Raw genomic sequence first — 21,128 nt, 5'->3', positions numbered from 1 at the left:
CCCACTACAGAGATTCTACAAGGAATATTCTAGAAAGAGCTGACTCCGAAGGCTTATTTACAGCCGTGGTCTTTCTCTCGGCCAGTTGAGAAGTTCCCCTAAGCGGAAGGACACACAGGCACATCTGCTTTGGGTCTAAGGTCCCCACACCCTCCTCCAATGGGAGATTCCCACGCCCCTCTGTCTCCCTGCAGGCTGTGGTCCCTTCCCCTCTGCCCTCCCACAGGATGTGCTCTGGGTGTGATGTCCCCTCATCCTCAGTGGAAAGCATCTTTAAAAATGCAAGCTGTCTTTCCCACTGGCCCCCTGCAGCCTCTTGCTCCTCGAAGCCTTTGTTTGCTCTGGGCTTCTGTATCTCTGTCATATAAAACCTTCTTGGCTGTTTTCTTCGCTGTTCCAACGTCGCCTCCTGAAACCACAGGCATTTAAGCTGACTTGGATTGTATAGCTGATGTTCACATGGACATGATTGATTGGCCCTGTTTCTCTAGGATGCCTTTTTTTAATGGCTCCGCTCCCAGGAAATCTGGTTTCCCCATCTGCACTTCAAAAACAGCTAAATTTAGCCCTGCCTTAATAATTCGGACAGACCTCATTATTCCCCATCATTTTTTCTTTTCTCAATCCCTCATTGAGGTTTTGAGGGCTATTTCTTGAGATTCTCCTTTCCTGAGGGATGGGCTGTGGATTTTCTTATTTCCTGGTCTCCACGCCTTCCCTGCATGGCTCCCCTGGGGCCCTTGGTGTCCCCTTGGTCACACGGTTTTCCCAGGGCTATGCCTCGTGAGCACTTATCACTTCTCTCCTGGCTGCAGTTAGTCATTAACGGCTGCGGAACTGCCACGGCGTGCAACCTTCTCTTTCTGAGCCCTACAGGCTTCAAGGCTTCTCCTCCTGAGCACGCACCAAGATTTATCAAAAAAAAAAAAAAATCTCCTTTCTTACCCCACCTCTGGCAGCAGTGACATGCATGTCTGAATGCAGAGATCTTTGGGAGCGTGGGCTCTCTGGGAACCAAACGAGCTGACCGGTTTCTTTATCGACCTCGTGACCTTCCTCAGAGACGGCACCCAATTAACTAGGTCCCAAACACCAAACAGCTAATTATCTGGTCTCTCCCCATTGAGAAACCGGGCCATGCCCTCCTCAGGCTTTGCCGGAGCTGAGCTTCTTAGCCCAGTTGCTCAAAATATCAAAGAGCGGGGCTTCTAACCACACCTCATAGGTTTAGAAATTGTTTTTGTTCAGAGATCAACATGACGTGACCCGGAGCAGTTCTTAGGGTTAGAGGAAAGGCTGTTGTTTGCCAAAAAAAAAAAAAAAAAAAAAAAACAAAAAAAACCAAACAAATAGAAAGCACTTAAAAAGGTCTCCGTGCCACCACTGCGTCCTAAGTACTGAACAGGAAAGGAGACATCTGTCCAGTTTCCTTTCTAAACATCTTTGCAGGGAGAATTTGGGGCATGCGAAAGAGGTCAGGCTCCCAGCCTCGGCCCCATTCAGCATACAGCAAGCAAGGAGGGAAATCAGTTCCAGTTTCAAGCTCTGAGCAGGAGGCATGTGCCCTTCTCGGTGTGGCTGCTGTCCCCCAGTCTGTGTAAGAGGCTACAGAAGGAGGGGTCAGGCCCTGCCTGGGATTTCTCAGCTACGGCTTAGGCAGCTTCAGCAGGTTTGTGCTGGTTTCCACAAATCACAGTTGTATGCTGAGGCAAGCTTTGAGCAGGACTTCCCTTCGGAGTTGGCTGCGCTGTCGCTCGTCCTGTTGGGTCTGTGACTCGCATGGGGTCTCCGTACAGCCAGAGTCTGAAGCAGAGCAAGGTCAAGTGGATCTTGAAGAACTGAACTCCTGGCCCTGCTCATTAGCTCTCTCCTTAAACCACAGCAGCCAGGTAGCCCACCCATTAGAGACTCGCTTGGCAGCAGCGGCCAGAATTGGGGAACAGGTATGGAGGAGCTGAGACCACTCCCTCCCTCTGGCCTTCAGTGAGTCAATGCCACTGTTACAGATGGGACATTAGAACCCGAAACGGTCTTTCAGTAGTTTGGAAGCTGTCCAGATGGTGTGGTAGGGCGAAGTACTTGCCATATGAGCCTAACGACCTGATTTAGACCCTGAGATCCATGTAAGGTGGGGGGACCTTCGTCATGTGCTGGCTCCTTCCTCAGTAATAATAATAGTTTAAAGGCACAGCCTGCCTGCCACAATGACAAACATTCGCCATTTTTCATGGTTTCAAATCCTCCATGTTTAAAAGCTAGTTGTATTTTCTGCAGGGTGGAACAAGTAATTCTTCACTCTATTGTTTCATGTACTTGTTTTCAAGTCATTGTTGCTTTATGTAATGAGCTCTGGTCTTTTATTTTATTTTTAGTTCAGTGCCAGATATTGACCACAGGACTCTGGGTGGGTGTGATGTGGTGCCGGAAGTGGGAGAGCCTCCTGGGTAGCTCAGACTGGTCTTGAACGTCAATCCTGCTCTCTCCCTCACTGGTGCCAGAATTACACACAGGTTTCCCAGCCCTCTTGATTTCTGACACAAGGTCTAACTAATTAGCTCAAGCTGGCATTGTGGTCTCCTGGATTCAGCTTCACAAGCAGATGGGATTACAGACCTGTGCCACTACAGGGCTCTGTATGTCCTAGGACGTTTTCTGGTGGGCACCAGGATACATTTAGTGTCTCCACATACACAGTGGAATTGGGAGGTCCTAAAATGCACGAGATGGCAACATCTGTTTCTGGGGACGCTACAGTTTATAATTGCACCAATAAATATCCCGCTATCCTAGCAACGCTTGACTCTGTCAGATCGTAACCATTTTAGTAGTACCATAGGCAAGAGACTAGTTTAAAATTGGTGGCTGGGGATGTGGTTCAGTGGCAGAGCACGGGTCTAACACACAAAGCCCTCTGGGCTGGTTCAGTCCTCTGCACTTCACACGCAAAGCACCCATTTTCTAGAACACTGTGAAGTTGGGCAGGTTTTCATTTCAGGCTTCCTTTCCTGTCTTGGAAATGAACACCTCAGGGTTTTACCCATTTCCTTTGGATTGGTCTGTGTGAGCGCAGACACGTGCGCACATCTGTTTATAGTCTGGGTTGTCTTCTTCAGTCAATTAAATGTTACCAATACCATCTCCACACTTTCTGTTGTTTATTGTTTTGAGAAAAGGTTTTGTCCTGCAGCCCAAGCTGGCTTCAAACTCAGCATCTTCCGGCCCCTCCGATGCTCTCTTCTTCCAGCTCTGACCTGCCTTCCACTCAGTATTTCAGAGCGCTCCTCACAATGTTTGCCCCGTGTCGCCTCACGGATCCTAGGCCAGGATTCTTTAATGAGAGCATTTTCCCGCCCGAACTTCAGTCCCTGGTCCACCTGGAACTGATTTCAAGGACTGCATAGCAAGACGAGGCTGTGATCCAAGCTCTTTGGGGGAACTCTTCTTGTGATGATCTCAGACACAAGTAGCTGTCCCACTACACACTTGGTTCCAGTCTCATCTGACTCTGCTGTGTTTCCATCATCTCTGCCAATATCATGCTTTGTTTGTCGGGTGTTTTTGTTTGTTTAAGGCAGGCTCTGTGTATAGCCTTGGAACTCACTATTAGATCAGGCTGGCCTCTGGGTGCTGGGGGTTAAAGGCACGCAAGGTGTGCACCACCACACCCAGCACTTTCTGCATTTGAAACTTTAAAGTCAGGATACAAGTGGGGCGGGTTATTCTGGTATTTTCATACTCATGTTTTCTGCTTCATTTGCACTCCACTCACCCACTGCCCTATTTGGCAAAGCTGGTCCCCTCTGCTGCTTGTTATGTCTCAAGGGCATTCTGTGTTTTGTTTGTAACTGGGCAAAAAGCTGAGAGGCTGTGTAGCCATGAGTAGGATTCGGAGTCCGTGTGCTCACTGGATTTTAGAAACCTGGACATCAGAATTCTGTGTTCACAGAAATGGTTTTCGTATCATGCATCTGCCACATTGATTCAGACATGGCTTTCAAGTTGTTTGGTCCACTGTGCTGTTTGTAATCATAAATTTAATTAACATCGAACCTGGACCAGTTCCCGGAGCAGTATTATGAATGCCTGAGCAGCGAAGCCACAGGAGACTATAATTAGATCTCATGAAATAATGGTCTCAAATTATTTTTAAGTGCTTGTAATTTTTAGTAATACTCAGGCCGAAGCACAAACAACAGAAGGGACACTGACCAGGGGGTGAGTCTACTAAGGGGAAGGGACACTTGACATACATGTGCTTATCCTGGGAAACTTGATTTGGTTTAATTAAATACAGCGGAGGAGGAGGAATCGCACAGTGGGAAATCAGGTCAGTAGATAAGCCTCTGGCTTCTGTTTCCTGTCCTGAGTGGCTCTGCAGTCTACTGAGAACCTCGCTGCCCTCCGTCTGATTTCCCATTTCCTGTTAGTTTTCTCTCCCACCTCCCCCATTCTTGAGCTGCCAAACCAAGTCAGTTCAAACCGATACGAGCCTCGGTTAATTTGCTGAACAGCTCCGAGCTCCCAGGAAGAAATGGCTTCCTGAACTGCTGTGTAGAGGGCACCGGCGGTTCCTCTGCAGGGTAAGAACTAGGTCCGTTCCTATTATTCCAGCCTTCCAGGTCTATACCCGGAGAGCGGATCAACTCATCCTAACCTCTGTCTGCAGCTACCTCAGCAAGAGAGGCTCAGGCCGTGGCAAACGTTTGAGCACTGTAGGTGGCAGTCGTGCAGGTCCGTGCACTCCGTACAGGCAGCTGTGATACACGTGGCCTGAACAAAGGCACAGTAGAAGGCCCTCACGCTAGGGATGTTCGAGTGGCTTGGATACGGGTATGGTACAGAGAAGGTGAACAAAGTATTTTGCTACTGTGTTCACTATTGCTGTGTGGACTGCAAGATACCAAGCCTTGTGGCTAAGGGCCAGGAACCCAAGGCTGGCCTCGTCCTTCTTCACCACTAATAATTTCAAAAGCTTTTAATAAGGCATAAACCGCAACCAAACAACAGAATCAGACAGTCCGCCCCGTCTTTGCCTTTTGGATGCGAGAGACAAGAACCGCGAGTGTCTTTCAAGGTTACAAGGAAACTAGTTGCTGTGGGGCTGGCATGGCTACTGCAGAAGTTTCTAACAGGCTGCTAGCCTGCTGCTGGAGAATAACAAGACTTGGATGGAGTCTGTTATCATCCTGTTCCTGTGCCCTTACGAACCTGAATGGCAAGGAGCAGAAACTCAAACGCAGGTTTCCGGAAGTCCTAGACAGTGTTCTTGCAAAACACCTTTGACAGAGGCTGCTGCCCACGGGTTTCTCTAGGGCTCCCAAGGGCTTGCTTACCATGGACACAGGGACTGGAACCTGAGTCCCCTTCTAGCACTGCCTTGGTAACCATTAAATCTGTTAGCTCAGAGAATGCAAGGGGCATGCTTGACTCTGAGGACATGTAGACGTGTTTATGGTGTTTATGGGAGAACAGTTATAAATCAACACTTCTAAAGGGAGACATGGATTTGGACAGGAGAGGGCGGGGTGCGAAGCTAGGAAATACAGCCATGGGATGGAGAGTTAGACCAGTGGTTCTCAACCTGTGGGTCCTGACCCCTGGGGGCCCAAACAGTTTCACCTGGGTCACCTAAGACTAAAACAGATATATTTACATTATTATCCACAACAGTAGCAACATTACAGTTAAGAAGCAGCAACGAAAATAATTTTATGGTTGGGGGGTCACAGCAACAGGAGGAATTAACTGTATTAAAGGGTGACAACATTCAGAAGGTTGAAAACCACTGATCTAGAGAATGTGGCTGCCCAGACTCCTAAGGACGAATGGGCCCGGGGAGATGCCCCAGCTCAGAGGACCTGGAGGAGATGGGCGGGGACCCTGAGCTTCTGTTCCACAGGGCATAGGCATGAGATTATCATATTTTTAAAAAACGGGAATGAGCTCTTATGTTCTAGAGCAGGCCCACCATGACACAGGGGGGAGGGGGAGGACAGAGAGGCGCGCAGAGCCCAGTTTTAAGAGGATGCCTTGGCCTCACAGGCACAGGACTGACAGAGGTGACGGCCAGGCCCACGCGGACAGCCTGGAGTCTAACTGAATAACCACAGAGGTCTCTCAATACTGAGGAAGGGTGTCCCCTAGAGAGAGAGAGCTCTTCTTCTGGTACACGGCCTAGCACTGGATGCCCATTCTAACAACACACAGGGCAGGGAGTGTTGAGAGATCAGAAGCACAGAAAGAAAACATTAAATAAAAGGTTTTACTTTTATTTAAAATAAAATGCATTTATACAGTCTTTAATTCATGGATTATTGGAAAATACTGGTAAGTCCACCCCTCCCTGGCGCCCTTCTGGGCTCGTGAGCTAGGAATTGTCTAACTAGCACCAACGCAGATGTAACAGCGCAAAAGACTAGAACACAGCCGGTCCAGGCTGTGGTTAAGGGCATCACGGCAAGTCACGAGCATCATGACGTCATTCGTAATGTAGCAGATACTGAAACTGCATATTAATTATATATTTTAAAAGCACTTAATTAATGCAAAGATGCTACATTTAAGCCATTTCCTAGTTGTGAATAGTTTTTAAAAAAACTGTACAATTTTATAAAATTTGTGTTTGTACATTAGTTACACAAAATGCATACTTCATAGATCTTTACTTCATATGGTAACACAGGCTGCATACCTTAGGCAGATAGTGAATATGCTGGTGAACACTAAGAGTGATGTAATACAGTTTGGTGTAAAAATAAACACAAACGACGTACAACATGCTTACTCAAGGACAACCCACCCGACCACAGGCTAACAGTGTTTCCTTCAAGGTCAACGGCATCATTGCACGCCAAGCATCTAACGCAGACCCGATTTCTATATTGGGAGAGGGGATTAACTGGGTACCAGAAGCAGGATATTTAAAAGAGGACATCAAATTAAACATAAACACATGCATACACATGATAAATATACTTCATATAGGTTATCCGTATGCCCTGGTGGCTTGGTGGTAGGTGGCTTGTTTCTTAGTTTGGCTACTGTCAATCAGTGATGGCCGGTTCCCGATTGGCCCACTACTTCAGCTTTCCGAGTGTGGCCCTAAAGGCTGCCGGGTATTCCACCGTCCACACACGGCATCAAGGGAGGCAGCAGATTAACCACCGTGCTTGTTAGTGCACATGTAACCCTCAGGTAAGGCAAAAGGTGTCAGGATAAAACGATAACTTCAAGCTTCCTTTATTAAGCAGCACATAGGAAACAACAGCTTTAAAGTTAAATATTGTTATGGCCGTGGAGTTTCGTTGCATAGCCTTCCTACTCACACCCAACCACTGGTGAGTTTGTAGAACATCTCCTCATCTAAACTCTCATTTTGGTCTTTTGCACGAGTTGAGAGAAATATGTAGCCACCAATGAATTCATGGACCACCTTGCAGTCTACTTCGGTACAGATGAAGGACAACCGGACCTCGTCTGCAAACTCTACAGTGACCTGGAGCAAAGACAAAGAACTGTCAGTTCTGCAGGAAGCTCCAGGGCTTTAAATTACGCTACTCCACCCCCGTTCCCCGGGAACTATGTCCATAGATCTGCAGAGTAAGAAAAGTGCAATATCCTCCTACTCCTTTAGTTTGCAAGCTCTCAAGGGGTTTAAGTCATTAAGGTCCCCAGTGGTCTCTGGTGATGAAATTAATGAGAATGTTCCTCTTCAGGTCCTGGGAGAAAACCTACTTCCTGTGTTTTATTTAACATTTGCTTCAATATTTAACCTTTAGGTATCAAGCTTCAGTATTTCAGAAAGATGTGTTTTTCTGACAGTAGCTGACACAATGTATCCAATTCATGCCAAGCGAACAGCCCACCAGTGAGACTGTTTTGTATGATGACAATGTAACGAAGAGAAGGGCACCAGGCTACACAGTGGGACACACACCAGGCTTTACAGACCCTGCGAGCCAGTCTTCACAGACCCTGCGAGCCAGTCTTCACAGACCCTGCGAGCCAGTCTTCACGTGTGTGGGCACTGACAATAACCAGGCCCCAGGCTTCTAAGCAGAGTGTCCTCACTTGTGAAGTACAGGAGATCTGCCTACTTTAGAAGGCTGTGATGAGGCTTAGAGGCGAGTGCTGTGCCTGGCCCAAGGCATGGGACATAACCTGACTGCTGCTAGAAGAAGGGATTGATTTAGCGGTTACAGAAAGATGGCCTTAATTAACAATGGTAAGAGTCCAAGTGAGAAATGAGTAACCAACCACATGGTCCACACTTTCAAGGTTATCTTTTATTCTTCATTTTCAGTCTTCTGTAGCCCAGGCTGGTCTCTAACTCCTCGAATTTCTGCCCCTCCCGAGTGTTAGGTCATGGGTGTGCTACACCAGCCAGGGCTTCAGGAATGCTAGACAAATACTCTACAGGTATTTGCCCAACGTCCCTAGGCTCCTTTTTTAATTTTCTGAGTACAGGTGTTGTGTTTGCACGTACGTCTGTGAGGCCTGATGACAGCATCAGAGACCCAAGAACTAGAGTTGCAGGGGGGCTGTGAGCCTCCATGCGGTGCTAACGACTGAGCCTTGGTCCTCTGGAAGAGCGACAGCAGCTCTTAGCTTCTGAGCCATCTCCGCTGGGATGGGCTGGGGTGATGAAGCTTGGCTATGCAATGGTGGCCTTTAAAGCTTGTTTAAGGTTCTAGCGAGGAAACACAGCTGCTTGGCCAGCCTTGGCAGAGGGAAGGTGGTCCGTTCCCACCAAGTATGAGAGGAGAAGGGGACGCTAAAATTCACTAGCCAGATAACCCAAACGAGCCTTAGCAGTTAACGGGGGTGTCAAACACCACAACCAAATCATCCCACATAACCCAATCTTCAAAATTTACGAGGCTCTCCCCTTTGTCTTAAGTCCTGGGGATCAAATCCAGATCCTGGACTGCGCCCTCAGGTGTGTACTGGGTGACTGACCGCCTGAGGGGAATGCTAGGGCTAGCTCACCATTTTGATCTCCCAGTTGACATTCCACTGCTTCATGTTGCTGAACCGCCATGTTTTGATGGCGTCTCCTGTGCTGGCATCCATCCGAATCAATCTATTGTATGCAATTCCAATCAGTTCTTCTCTCTTGCCGCCTTGAAATCTGTAATATTGAAGAAAAACTACTTAGCATGGGGGAAGGGATTTTTCTCTAACCCAAAAACCAACAAACTATTCTATAAGAGAAATGCAATCATTGTGAGCTGTTAATGAGAAGAGTGAAAGCCTAGAGGATTCCATTAGGTTTTGGTGTAGACGAGGTTAGCCTGTCTTCCCGGTGAAGATCTAAGGCATCGCGGCGGGCACACTGAGCGGAGACCACGGCGGCGCACTGACCTGGCGATGAAGTGTGTGATGCCGAACTCGGGCAGAGACTGCCACGCCTGAATGAATCTCATCTTGGCTTCGATCAGACTCATCTGCGCTACGTTCTGGTGGGCCTCCAAGATCCGAGCTGTTATCTAAACACGATTTCAAATGTTTTATTAAATAATTAGACATCATTTTTTATAAAAGATAAAAAATGTGCAACCATAAAACTATATTGAATTGGAATTAAAAATTATCTAATGCTTCATTTGGGAATCCCAACAAAGTACCAAGGATAGTGTGAGGTTTTGTGTACCACACGAGAAGCGTTACTGGGATTCTAGTGTAGCCGCTCAGTGTGGACGGAGAGGTTCCGGGTGAGGGGGAGACCCTGGGGGCAATGACAAAGTAACACATCCAGGTGGCCACAGAGCCCGGCTGGCCTTCTACAGAGCCACAGCGCGGTAACGCTCCAGGGCGGACCGGACACCGGGAAACAGGGCCACCCATGTTCCCATGGCCATGATATAATTTCCCTGTTTGCTTTAGGTTGGTGGAGGCACAGGTGGCTATGGCTTTACGGTGTCTGACTTCTTTCTCTTGGTAAACATGGAGAACTTACCAACTCTCTCACATAGCCTGGCTGTAGATGGCAATGCGAGGGAAGAAAGAGGAGGCAGAAAAGAAAAAAAAAGAGGCGATCAGGAAATGGAAATGAAGCAAAGAAAAGGCTGTGGACCTGCAAACCCAAAATTCCAGCAGAAAACCATGCAGGAAGGAAGGCGGCCACTCGGGTGGGAAGGAAACACAAGGAGGAATGAGAGCGGAGATGGGCAGGTGGCCATCGCTGTCCAGTGACACCCACAGAGGTGCCACACGGCGGCAAGTGCCACTCAGATTAAGGATGGAAGCTCACGGAAGAAAACGAGAAGGGGCAAACGCCTCGTTCTCCCTCACAGGTCGGTTCTTACAGCGAGCTAAAGCTAACTGTTTAGTAGCAAATGCGATCAGTAATCAGCCACGGCAGCCTCTTCAGACTTAGTCAGGTGAGGGATGCATAAGCTTTCTTCAGAAGAGCGAGGGCTGCGCATGAGCCCCTGACCACACTGGCCCTTTATCTGCACACAAAGGCAGCAGGCCCTTCAATTACCATCTGCTTTTTGCATCCTTTTTCCTGGAAGGAGAAACAAAAGGTTGCCACACACGGCTCTGGAAGCTATGGCTGCACAAGTCTTCAGTTTGGGACTGTAGGGCAATTCTTTTATTCATGGTAAAAACTCACTCTTACTCAAAATAATCCTGGGAAGTTAGCTAGTATTTGCAGATTAAGTGTGACTGTGACACTGTGCTGACTGTCCTGTTTCCTGGCAAAGGTCACCTGCATGAACCTCACATCTATGAATCTTGTGCTATCGGGGTAGCAATGTGAAGGCCCAACATTCAGGGAACAAGCCTCAGAGGCTCCTTAGGGAAGGGCGGGCTTCGGAGGATCGCGGGGGTCCTTAACCAAGGGCCGCACACTGCTCTTGTCACCAAACAGAGGATTCTAGGTCACATTTTTGCTCATCTACAACTCAAAAACAGAAAACTATCATCCTGGACGCCTGACACCTAGGGAAGTAATCAAACCGCCAAGGTCTGAGGCCATCAGAAGGCAGATGGGTTCACTTTTAGAAACTTGTCTCTCTGAACACAGCTCTTCAGGGAGAAGGGATCAGTGCCTCCTTCCTTCCTAACTCATCCGCATTCCACCAGGCTCCCCAGGGCAGCACTTCCGACAACCCTTAGCACACGCTCCCACAGCCGATGACTGGGGGATAAACAATGTTCCCTCTCTGACGCGGCCTCTGAACCGCACATCAGACCATTCCTAATTAAAGTTCTGAACATTTCTTCAGAAAGTGAAACTGTTTCAGACTCGTTTAATAAACTTATGTTTAAAATTAAGGAAGGAAACGTTCTGTTTGAACCTTAATGTTTTAAAATTATTTCTGAAAGATAAAAACTAAACTCGGTAAAATGATTTATTTATTTTAGAAGCCTCTGCTCCCCCACCTAATCTGAATCTTTCCTTTTATGGAGTGCTGTTCAGTGAAGGGAATCCTGGGGGCTCACAAGTCAAATTCCCCTGGAAAGGACCTTTCATGATGCATCAAAGAGACACGTTCCCGAGTAGCAAACCTTTTACGGTATTCATTTCCAGGACAGGAATTCTAGAGAGTGGACAGAGGCAGCGAATTTTACGTTAAAATTGATCCAACTTTGTAACCCTGTAAGATTCCATTAGGTTTTACTCCTGTTTAGACAGTGGTGTGGGAGAAACTCTGCACCACATAACAGTTTATTTCTAAAGCTGGAAAAATCTTCCTCAGCAAAACCAAGAATTAGATCCTTTGGGGAAGAACTGAACGTGCTTTTCTGTCCCGTTTCACAGGGGACAAAACAGTTCCCTTGGGCTGAGCAGAACGAACTGGCTCTCACTATTAACTTTACTGATGAGCTTTACAACCAGTCTAAGCTGGCCTACACCTCCCCCGTCCTGTTTCACGTTTTAGCACAGCTGGTATCGTCTGGTTAACTGGAGAAACAGTACTGAAAGGACAGCAGGAAATGGTGACCAGCTGACTGAGCGGAGTGGGTACCTGTTTGTTCTTGTACTTTTTTAGGTATCTCGGGGACACCAGGCACTCGGGATTGATGTCAGTTGTGATCTGGTCAGGGATAAGCTGAGGATCTGGGTTCAGATGCTGCATCTTCAGGAAGGAGAGGATGTTCTGAACTTCTAGGTTGTAAGAGCTGTCTGCCATGGTCTTGCCTTTGGAGGCCAGTCTGCAGGCCGCCATCCAGTGCGCATACTGCTTCTCCTGGGCAGAGACAGAGAGGAAGCCACAGTGCTCAGGACCCAGGTTCAGATCGCAGGGCCGGCGGGCAAGGTTGTTTATGTTTAATTGGACAACTTACATTATCACAGCGAAGCCAGATCTCGTTCATGCCCTCTGCAACCGGAATTAGGAGTTTGATGTTAAATTTCTGGCCCGAAATGTTTACATCCGGAGTAACTTCGCATCCTGGAATAAGAAATTTAATTATAGAAATGCATAATGGAACTCCTCACTTTGCGGGGTCTTACTATGCTGACCTGTGCCCATTTTTAGGAACATCCCTATCTGGTGGAAGGTGACTTGCTCTGGCATTCAAGTGGCCATAGAGCAAGGATTCAGAAACGTAGACCCTTCTGAGCCCTGAGAACCCACGTGACTCAGCTCTACCTCCATGGAAATGTTTACATCATTACCAGAAGGGAGCCGTAGGTACAGAGTCCTGCTCTTTCTAGGAATAGCCACCTACAACAGCCGCCTTATAAGGCCTTTTGTACAACTTTCAAACAAGGGAGGAGCTACATGGTGAGGCTAAAACACGTGTGAAGATTCACAAATCTGGAGGGGAGGGGACTCCAGGTGACTTAGAGTTAATAATTCTGTAAGAACTTAACCAAGGTGTCTTTTCTCCTCATCGTAGAGCTGACCGCACTGACCGGTTACATAGAGCACGCATGTGGCCGTCACGTTAGTACCTGTAGCACAGGTCTCCCCTTATCCATTCTCCACATTCAAACTATTCTCTCCCTGAACCCTCTTCTAGGTTCCAATCTCCTTATCCCCGTATCTGCCCAACTGCACCCGCTCTGGAGTTTCTGCCAGCGCCTGTCCTCGCACCATGGGCCTCCAGGGCCTAGAGTGCACTGCCAGTCCACGCTTTACGTGTGAACTCTCCTAGGATCCCTCTCTGCATCTTGAGTGGGACCCCATTTACCCCAAGACCTTCACTCCCTCGTGGAACAATAACAAGCCAGGACTCTCACCACCACCCCGCCCCCGGCCTTTTCTAAATCATCACTTCAGAAACTGGCTGATTTCCAGAGTACTGGGAACCGAACTCAGGGTCTCACACATCCAGACACACTTCTGAGTGCCACCCAGTCCCCAGACGGAGGGGTAAGTCCCCTTCTACTTGAGCCGGTGCATCCATCAGGAGCATGAAGGGAAGACAGGACAGAGGCCACCAGCATGGCAGCTGAAGCTGCAGCTCCATCCATAGGCCAGAACGAACTGAGCTAGGGGCTGGGGGAGGCAGGAGCTCAGCTGCAATGGCCTCTTGTTTGGATCTGAAACCCTCCTTCTAGACCCTTCAGAGACCTGTACAGACAGACAGACAGACAGACAGACAGACAGACACACACACACACACACTTAAAAATGAGATAAAGCTTTAAAAAACACTAAGTAAAAAAGCAGAGCTAACAGCAGAGCTGGTACCAATGTGTGGCCCAGGCTGCAGGGTCTGTACGGAGGGACGCATCTTAAACTCCAGCTCCTCAGGCAGCTTTGACAAGGGAGAGGGAGACTCAAGCTCACAGCTAGGGGCCTAACAGGGACTCTGTGCTTGCCTACGGAGCACAAAAGGTAAGGATAAGAAAAGCGGATGGGTGGGTGGTGGTGGTAAACACCTTTAATCCAGCACTAGGGGGGGGGGCAGGGGGGGCAGGGGGCAGGGGCAGGGGCAGGGGCAGGGGCAGGGGCAGGGGGCAGGGGCAGGGGCAGGGGCAGGGGGGGCAGGGGGCAGGGGCAGGGGCAGGGGCAGAGGCAGAGGCAGAGGCATCTCTGAGTTTGAGGCCAGCCTGCTCCAAAGATCGAGCTCCAGGACAACCAGGGCCACACACAAAGAAATCCTGTCTTGAAAAACAAAACAAACAAAAAAACCAACAGAACAGAGCCAAAACAACAACAACAACAACAACCCCAAAAAAACACCTGGATGAGGAATAGGGAGACTGTGGCCAGGGAAAGAGAGGCTAAGCAGCCTATGATCAGAGGCAAAGAGTAAGCAGGACACCAATGAGCAAGGAGAGACGAGAAATGCAGAAGTGATAACCACAAGGCTGAAAATGAGGGAATCCTAACATTCTTAATGCTCAAGATCAAAAAAAAAATGACATCACAGTTGAATACTTCAGCTCGGGTCTGCCCACAGAACAAAACAAAACAAAACGTCCGCATGCAACTCAATACCAAACTGGAGAAACCCCAAAGGTATAAAGAAGGAGCGGGGCAGGCACTGGCAAGCGAGATGGACTGCGTATCAGGCTGTCAGAGGTCCGCAGGTCACGCCCTACCTCTGAGGTTCATCTGGTGAGCAGGTGTGCCACTGGCCTCTTCTCGGCTCTTATAGCAGGAGATGGACGTGTCTTTGAAGGTGCACCAGTACTGCTTGTACCCCTTTAAAGTCAGCTTCTTAGGCCTGTAAGTCAAACAGACTTGAGACATGACCACCCTGAAGTAACTCTGTAGGCTGTGCTTTAGTAGTTAACTTCTCAAGTGTTGAAAAACACAAGGCCAGTTTTATACAGGGCAACACAGGCTGAAATCATCTCCCACTGGCTGTTCTTTTCCTGATACAGGTCGCTGGTGTGCTCGCCCCTAGTCAGTGAGAGGGTGGAGAGCCCACGGCCTCCCACTTCTCACTTAAAGCTCGGAAAGGTCCGTGTGCACCAACAGCCTGCAGAGAGAGGCAGCATTACTGCCACGGAGGCCTCTGCATCCTCCGACAGGGAAGGAAGAGTGCAGCCCCGACACGAGCATGCCACCCCAGTGCCACACACAGAAGACGACACAGCGAGGAAAGGACGAGAGGAGAGACGGTGGCATTTGGAAGTCTTGCTGCTGTGTTACATACTGTGAGCTGTGACATCACACTGCAACAGTTACACAGCACAGGACAGTGGACAGTGGGTGCTACATGCATCTGTGCCTCCCGTTCACCTTACTACTCGGCTCTCCATTTTGAGGATTAAAGGTGGATTGCTTAAGTCTAGAAAGATTTACTGGGACCTCATAGGAAAGGGTTCAGGAGCACAGGAGCACAAGCTAATGGAGTCTGGAGCTCAGAGCAAAGAGCTACCACTGACAGTCGCAGGGCACCGTGTGAGCCCACCGGGGGCAGCCTCTATGACACAATCAACCTTGATGTTCTGAGGACCAAACAGCACAAAGATTGCTGTGGCTTTAGTTTAATGACCATGATTACCTTAATTTTAAGTGCTTAACTGGTAACTCTTACAGATTTACTTTACGAATAAACTGGACAAACCTACTGCAAACTCAGACCGTGAACAGCTCTCACGCATGTTTGAAATCCTCCCACCTTTGCACTTACTTGAAAACTTTAATATAGTCAGCAAGCTCTGGGATTGAAGTAATGTCACCCTAGAAAGAATTCAAATGATATTTCCTTTAATCAGAAAAAAAATCTACTTTGGTATCCGATATAAAAAAAAAACCTGCTTATTTAAGATTCAAAATACATATATTAGAGACTTAAATGATAGGATCGTATTACATGGTCTTGTTACAAAGGCATCTTGGAATAGTGTTGAAGAAAGGTAAAAACGTGAACAAAATGACAGTCTGTACAACTCCAAGAATATGTTGCTACTTCTAAATATGGGGAAACTGTAGCAACATAAGGAAATATTATAAATCATAACGACACTGAGAAAATATTTCTTTAGCAATAACTCACTCATTAGCTTTAAAAATAAGCAGTGTTTAACCACTACTGGGAGACTCGTATCTCCGAGGAGACTCTCCCCTGAATCTTCCATGACTTGATTACTCTTTCCCCTGGAGAAATGCCTTCCCACCACTTGCACAACAAGTGTTTGTGTTGGAAGCCCTCCCCACTGGTAACAAACACTGTTTCCTCATAAAAGGTTTCCTGGGGTGAAAAATGAGGCCCTGGGGTCACTCTTCCCAACACTCACACTCTCTCACACACACACACTCTCTCCCTCTCTCTGAAACTTCCTGAAAATCTATGACTGACTTGTGTAAAGAAACCACCTTCCTCCAGGTGCCTTATCTGGCGATGGAAACCCACACCAAGGTAAGGCTCCACTGAGATCAACCATTAGCTGCAGATCCATCCACCCTACCAGGATTGTTGATGTTTTCCCGCCTTCCAAAGTGATCTCCAGGTCGGAAAGGGCAGCATCAACTTCATCGACTTCTTTGTCACTGTTGTTTAAATGATTTTCTGATGTCATGATTGACAGCTTATTGATATGATACTGAAACCACAATAACACGTTGTTGAAATGACCGTTTAACTGCAGGACTTTAAGATGAAATTACTGCTTGACTCTATATTGGATTTGTTTTGTCATCCGATTGGCAAAGATAAAGCGTCGGGCCGAGGGGCTGGAAAGAGGAGAGCACGGGAGCCAAAAGCACTCACTGCTCATGCAGCGAACCCAGCTTTGAGTTCCAGCACTCGCACAGCTCACAACCACCTATGTAGGTCCAGCGGAACCAGCACCCACCCTCTTCTGGTCTCCAAGACACTGCACGCACATGTGCACAGACACAATGCAGACACGAAGACACCTATACACATTAATGTAGGCCGGGGACTGGAAGGATAAAAGCATGGGCCATAGCACTGGGGATCACTGTGACACCCTATTCAGAAAGACCTACTCAGATGAGCTCAGACTCTGGATACACACACATGAACCCAGTCTCTGCTTCCCTCGGTGAGGAGGGAAGTTACGGGTCTGCTGCGACACTACACGGGCAGTTTCTATTGTCTGTTGTTGGGTGGGTGGTGTCCACCGACAGGGCCTTGTACAGATTGATAGCCCAAGAGGATTCAGGCCATGCACGAAGTCTTCTGTAGGGATGAACTAAGCCACTTGTTTTACGTCACTGGAGAAAATTAACCCTCACTGCCGTACAATCCCAACCACTCAGGACAAAGAGCAAAGAGGAAGCCAGTTCCACTCTCCCCAGTTCTGGGTCCAATGCTTCATCTCAGCTATGGAAGAACAGGAAACGGTCTCCATGTATGGAAAGGGAATGTGTGGGTGCAGTTAGATTGCCCTTCTAGCTAGCTAGGTAGCAGACTTTGGTTTAGACTTTTCTAAAATATAAAACAGTTCATTTTAAATGCATGTAGTGACTCGGAATACTAACAATATAGTAAGTTTTGATGTCAAACCTGAGAGACTTTATTTATACAGAGATCAACAGAATCTGGTGTGGCTGCTTTTCAAAGCGTAAGCAGCTCTGAACTTCTGAAGAAGACATTTACCCGATGAAGTCTATCTGTAGGGAACTCAATGCACGGGCCTGCAGCCAATCACCAGCGTCCTGCATTCTAACACTCAGTAGTAAACTTCCTGGTTATACCTTCAAGGAGGGCAAATGTGAGATCTTTAAGAAGACAGAAACTTCTATGGTAACTAGTAAGAGCAAAGTACTCAGGCTGTCAGAAGAGACCTCAAATGTGGAGAATATTGAGAAACATGAGGAAAGTTGGTTAAAAAGCATAGACACCCTAGAGATCCTGACTCAGCCTGAAATCTGCATTTTTACAAAGCACTGTTGCCAATCCTGACCCAACAGGCCACGAGAGTCCACTAGAGGGTCCCGGCGGTGGACAGACCAGAGTCTAGCTTTGCTTCCAAAGGCATATGGAGCTATCAGTCAAACGTTACAGCACACACTTGTATCTAAATGCTTTAAAAGCTGTCCTACGGGGTTGGGGATTTGGCTCAGTGGTAGAGTGCTTGCCTAGGAAGCGCAAGGCCCTGGGTTCGGTCCCCAGCTCCGAAAAAAAGAATTAAAAAAAAAAAAAAAGAAAAAAAAAGCTGTCCTAATAACTTTTTTGACTTGTCAGTTTCTTGGATCTGTACTCTAAGACTCCCTCATTATACTTATCTAGATTCCAAAATGGTTCAAGAGGGCTATGCCCTGAAGGCCTTCAGTTCCTGTGAATGAACAAAACCTAAGTCTCGCTGGGGTATGTGTCAGAGGACGATGCCTGCTTATTGGCATGGGAAGGCTTTGGGCTCAGTCGTGAGCACGGCACCAAAACAACAACAGAATGACAAAGACGACGCTCTGCAATGACATCCATGGCTGTAACACAGACACGCCTCATAGATCTGATGTTGGTAAAACTCCCCCCAGAAAACAGTAAGTCTGTGTGCACAGCGCAGAAGTCACAGAAGTCACTCCAGTGACGCTCCCGATAAACGGTGCCCAGAGTTAATGCAGGAAATTCTCCAGACAGTTGAACCCACCCAGAAACAGTGCAGAATCTTAACCATCTCCCTAAAGCAACCGATGGATTCGTCAACCAGCAGACTTGCTCTCTGCTCGTCTGCCTCCCAACAGTGACTCTGGTTGTCACCGTGAACTGCATTTGGAAGGCTGAGAGCATTTTGTGTTCTGAGGAAAGAAGTAAAATCTCTATACTGAGACGCTTCTTAACTGGGGGTCAGTCCAGCTTCTCCCACTTCTGTTTACAGAATACCAACTACACTGGGATCTCAGGGAGGACTGGACTCCCATCATAACCCAGGCCTTCTTGCCAAAGCCCCTCTCAGACACACTGACATCTGAGAGAGAATCAACCTGGTGACAACGGACATCACTGCTTCTAAGAACTCTGATTGGTCTAAAGCCATTTCACTGAGGGCAGATCAGCAATGGGAGTGGGTAATTTGTAAGTAGTTACCACGATAATTCAGAAGCATGTGGTATCCAAGGCTCACACTTGAAAAAATACTAGTTTAAAAAACGGGGTTGGGGATTTAGCTCAGTGGTAGAGCGCTTGCCTATGCGGAAGGCCCTGAGTTGGTCCCCAGCTCCGGAAAAAAAAAAAAAAAAAAAAAAAAAAAAAAAAAAGACAGCTAAAAACATTAGCTTTCACTTAATTATTAATATCATAAAACAATTATGTTTATCTTGGTCTCTTGTTACTGAACAGTCATTATTTCTGCCACAGCCAGTTGGAAATGTGCCTCCTCATCAATTTAATATTGTCAGTTTTTTATCTCCAAGAGAAATAAAAACATCAAATTAGTATATACTGGGAGGGAAAAGACCAATTTCCCCCCACATGATACAAGAAAGTAACCAAAAGTATCATTGATTCTTATTTTAAAACAAGACAAAATCATGTTTCTTTTACTTTCTTAAATGTCCACTTTCAATGTCTGAAGTTTTCATTCATTTATTGTGTGTGTGCCCATGCACCATGCACGTGCACATGGAGTTCAGAGGACTTTAAAACCAAACAGAAGGGTTGGGGATTTAGTTCAGTGGTAGAGCGCTTGCCTAGGAAGCGCAAGGCCCTGGGTTCGGTCCTCAGCTCCGGAAAACAACAACAACAACAACAACAACACCACCACAGAAAAGGACGGGCAGTGGTGGCGCACACCTTAATCCCAGCACAGAGGAGGCAGGGGCAGGCCGATCTCTGTAAATTCAAGGCCAGCCTGGTCTACAGAGCAAGTTCTAGGAGAGCCAGTGCTTCACAGTGAGACCCTGCCTCAGACTCCCAGAAGTCCTCCTGCCTCTGCCTCTGCCTCCCCAGGGCTGGGACTAAAGCGCCGTATGTCCATCCTCAGAAGGCAGTCTTTGGGAGCAAGTTCTCTCTTCCACCAAGCGAGTCCCGAGTATCAAACCTGGGTTATCACGCTTGGCAGCAAACACCTATGTGCTGCGCCATCTTGGCAACCCTAAGTGCTACTTTCTACACAGCAAAAGGCACACCAAAAATGCTTGCATAATCATACCCCAGTCCCCCCAGCCCACCCCCGACCCCCGTAAGTCATCCCGATTCCCTTGCCGACCTGCAAGGCCGCGAACATCATCATCTCTTCTTCCGTGCACTCGATCTCTTCTAGGAGGAGAGCCCACTTGGCCTGCTCGTAAAGCTGATTGATTCTGATGGCGTCATACTGCAGAACAAAGGAGACGTGGTCTGTAACACAGTGTTCTCAATACCAGAGAGTTCTCGACGAGAGATGGCTAAGCAGGTAAGAGTGCATTCTGCTACTGTGGAAGAACCAAGTTCAGTGCCAGCACCCACCTGAGACTGCTCACAACTGCTGCAACCTGAGCTCCAGAGGGTTCAGATGCCTCTGGCCTCTGTGGACACTGGCACTCACACCTAAAGTCTTTAAATAGTCTCTTTTAAAAATACTTTATGAGTGTTTTGCTCTTGTGTATGTTTGTACACTGTATGCATGCCTGGTGCCCGTCGGGTCCCCTGGAACTGGAGTTATGGATGGTTATGAGGCGCTGTGTGGGGCTGAGAGATGAACCCAGGTCCTTCGCATAAGTGCTTTTTTTTTTTTTTTTTTTTTTGGTTCTTTTTTTTTCGGAGCTGGGGACCGAACCCAGGGCCTTGCGCTTCCTAGGTAAGCGCTCTACCACTGAGCTAAATCCCCAGCCCCTTCGTAAGTGCTTTTAACCAGTGGTTACCCTTACTCACCGTGCTGAGACAGGGTCTCACTATGGAGCCTTGGGTGGCCTGCAACTTGCTATCAGACTAACTGGTCTTGAATTCAGGAGAGCCTCCGGCCTCTACCTCCTGTTTGTTGCCATTAAAGGCACATGTCACAACGCCCAGCTAAATACTTTTAACGCATGGCAGAAAGTGAATGTAATGTTTCTGTCAGCCCTTTAGTGTCAAAATAACTCTAAAGAAGGGACGAGAGCCATTAGTGTTAGACATGGCATACCGTATAAGGGAATTACTCAGGTTTAAGCTCAGTAGGTGGAGGGAGTTGCCTAGTGTGACAGAGGATTTAATCCCCAGCACTGAAGGGAAAAGGCGGCTGTTGTAACCACAGTTACAGTTTCAGTGTAAGAACCCTAACTTGAAGCAGGGTACGGTGGTGCGTGTCTGCTAGCCCTGCACTGGAAGCATATGGTGGGAGG

The 21,128-nt window shown here is 47.7% G+C and overlaps 1 protein-coding gene across 4 annotated transcripts in view; it reads right to left on the bottom strand.

Moving 5' to 3' along the window:
- Nucleotides 1–6,248: 6,248 nt before the first annotated feature.
- The window catches only part of Fermt2 (fermitin family member 2), a 67,797-nt gene continuing 52,917 nt past the window's right edge, over nucleotides 6,249–21,128 (bottom strand). For 2 of the 4 annotated variants that reach the window (XM_032917523.1, XM_032917525.1), the window contains 10 exons: nucleotides 20,036–20,143; nucleotides 16,328–16,462; nucleotides 15,550–15,599; nucleotides 14,510–14,634; nucleotides 12,298–12,404; nucleotides 11,979–12,200; nucleotides 9,959–9,979; nucleotides 9,364–9,488; nucleotides 8,989–9,130; nucleotides 6,249–7,495 (listed from right to left, as the gene is read on the bottom strand). In XM_032917523.1, the coding sequence (XP_032773414.1) occupies nucleotides 7,322–7,495; nucleotides 8,989–9,130; nucleotides 9,364–9,488; nucleotides 9,959–9,979; nucleotides 11,979–12,200; nucleotides 12,298–12,404; nucleotides 14,510–14,634; nucleotides 15,550–15,599; nucleotides 16,328–16,462; nucleotides 20,036–20,143 (1,209 nt within the window). In that variant the 3' untranslated portion in view covers nucleotides 6,249–7,321. The remainder of the gene's footprint in view (nucleotides 7,496–8,988; nucleotides 9,131–9,363; nucleotides 9,489–9,958; nucleotides 9,980–11,978; nucleotides 12,201–12,297; nucleotides 12,405–14,509; nucleotides 14,635–15,549; nucleotides 15,600–16,327; nucleotides 16,463–20,035; nucleotides 20,144–21,128) is intronic. The other 2 variants (XM_032917524.1, XM_032917526.1) reach the window with 1 other exon arrangement.

The sequence above is a fragment of the Rattus rattus genome, chromosome 12 (genome assembly GCF_011064425.1).
Source record: "Rattus rattus isolate New Zealand chromosome 12, Rrattus_CSIRO_v1, whole genome shotgun sequence".
In the NCBI taxonomy this organism is placed as follows: Eukaryota; Metazoa; Chordata; class Mammalia; order Rodentia; family Muridae; genus Rattus; species Rattus rattus.
This window is presented reverse-complemented; position numbering and strand designations above follow the sequence as displayed.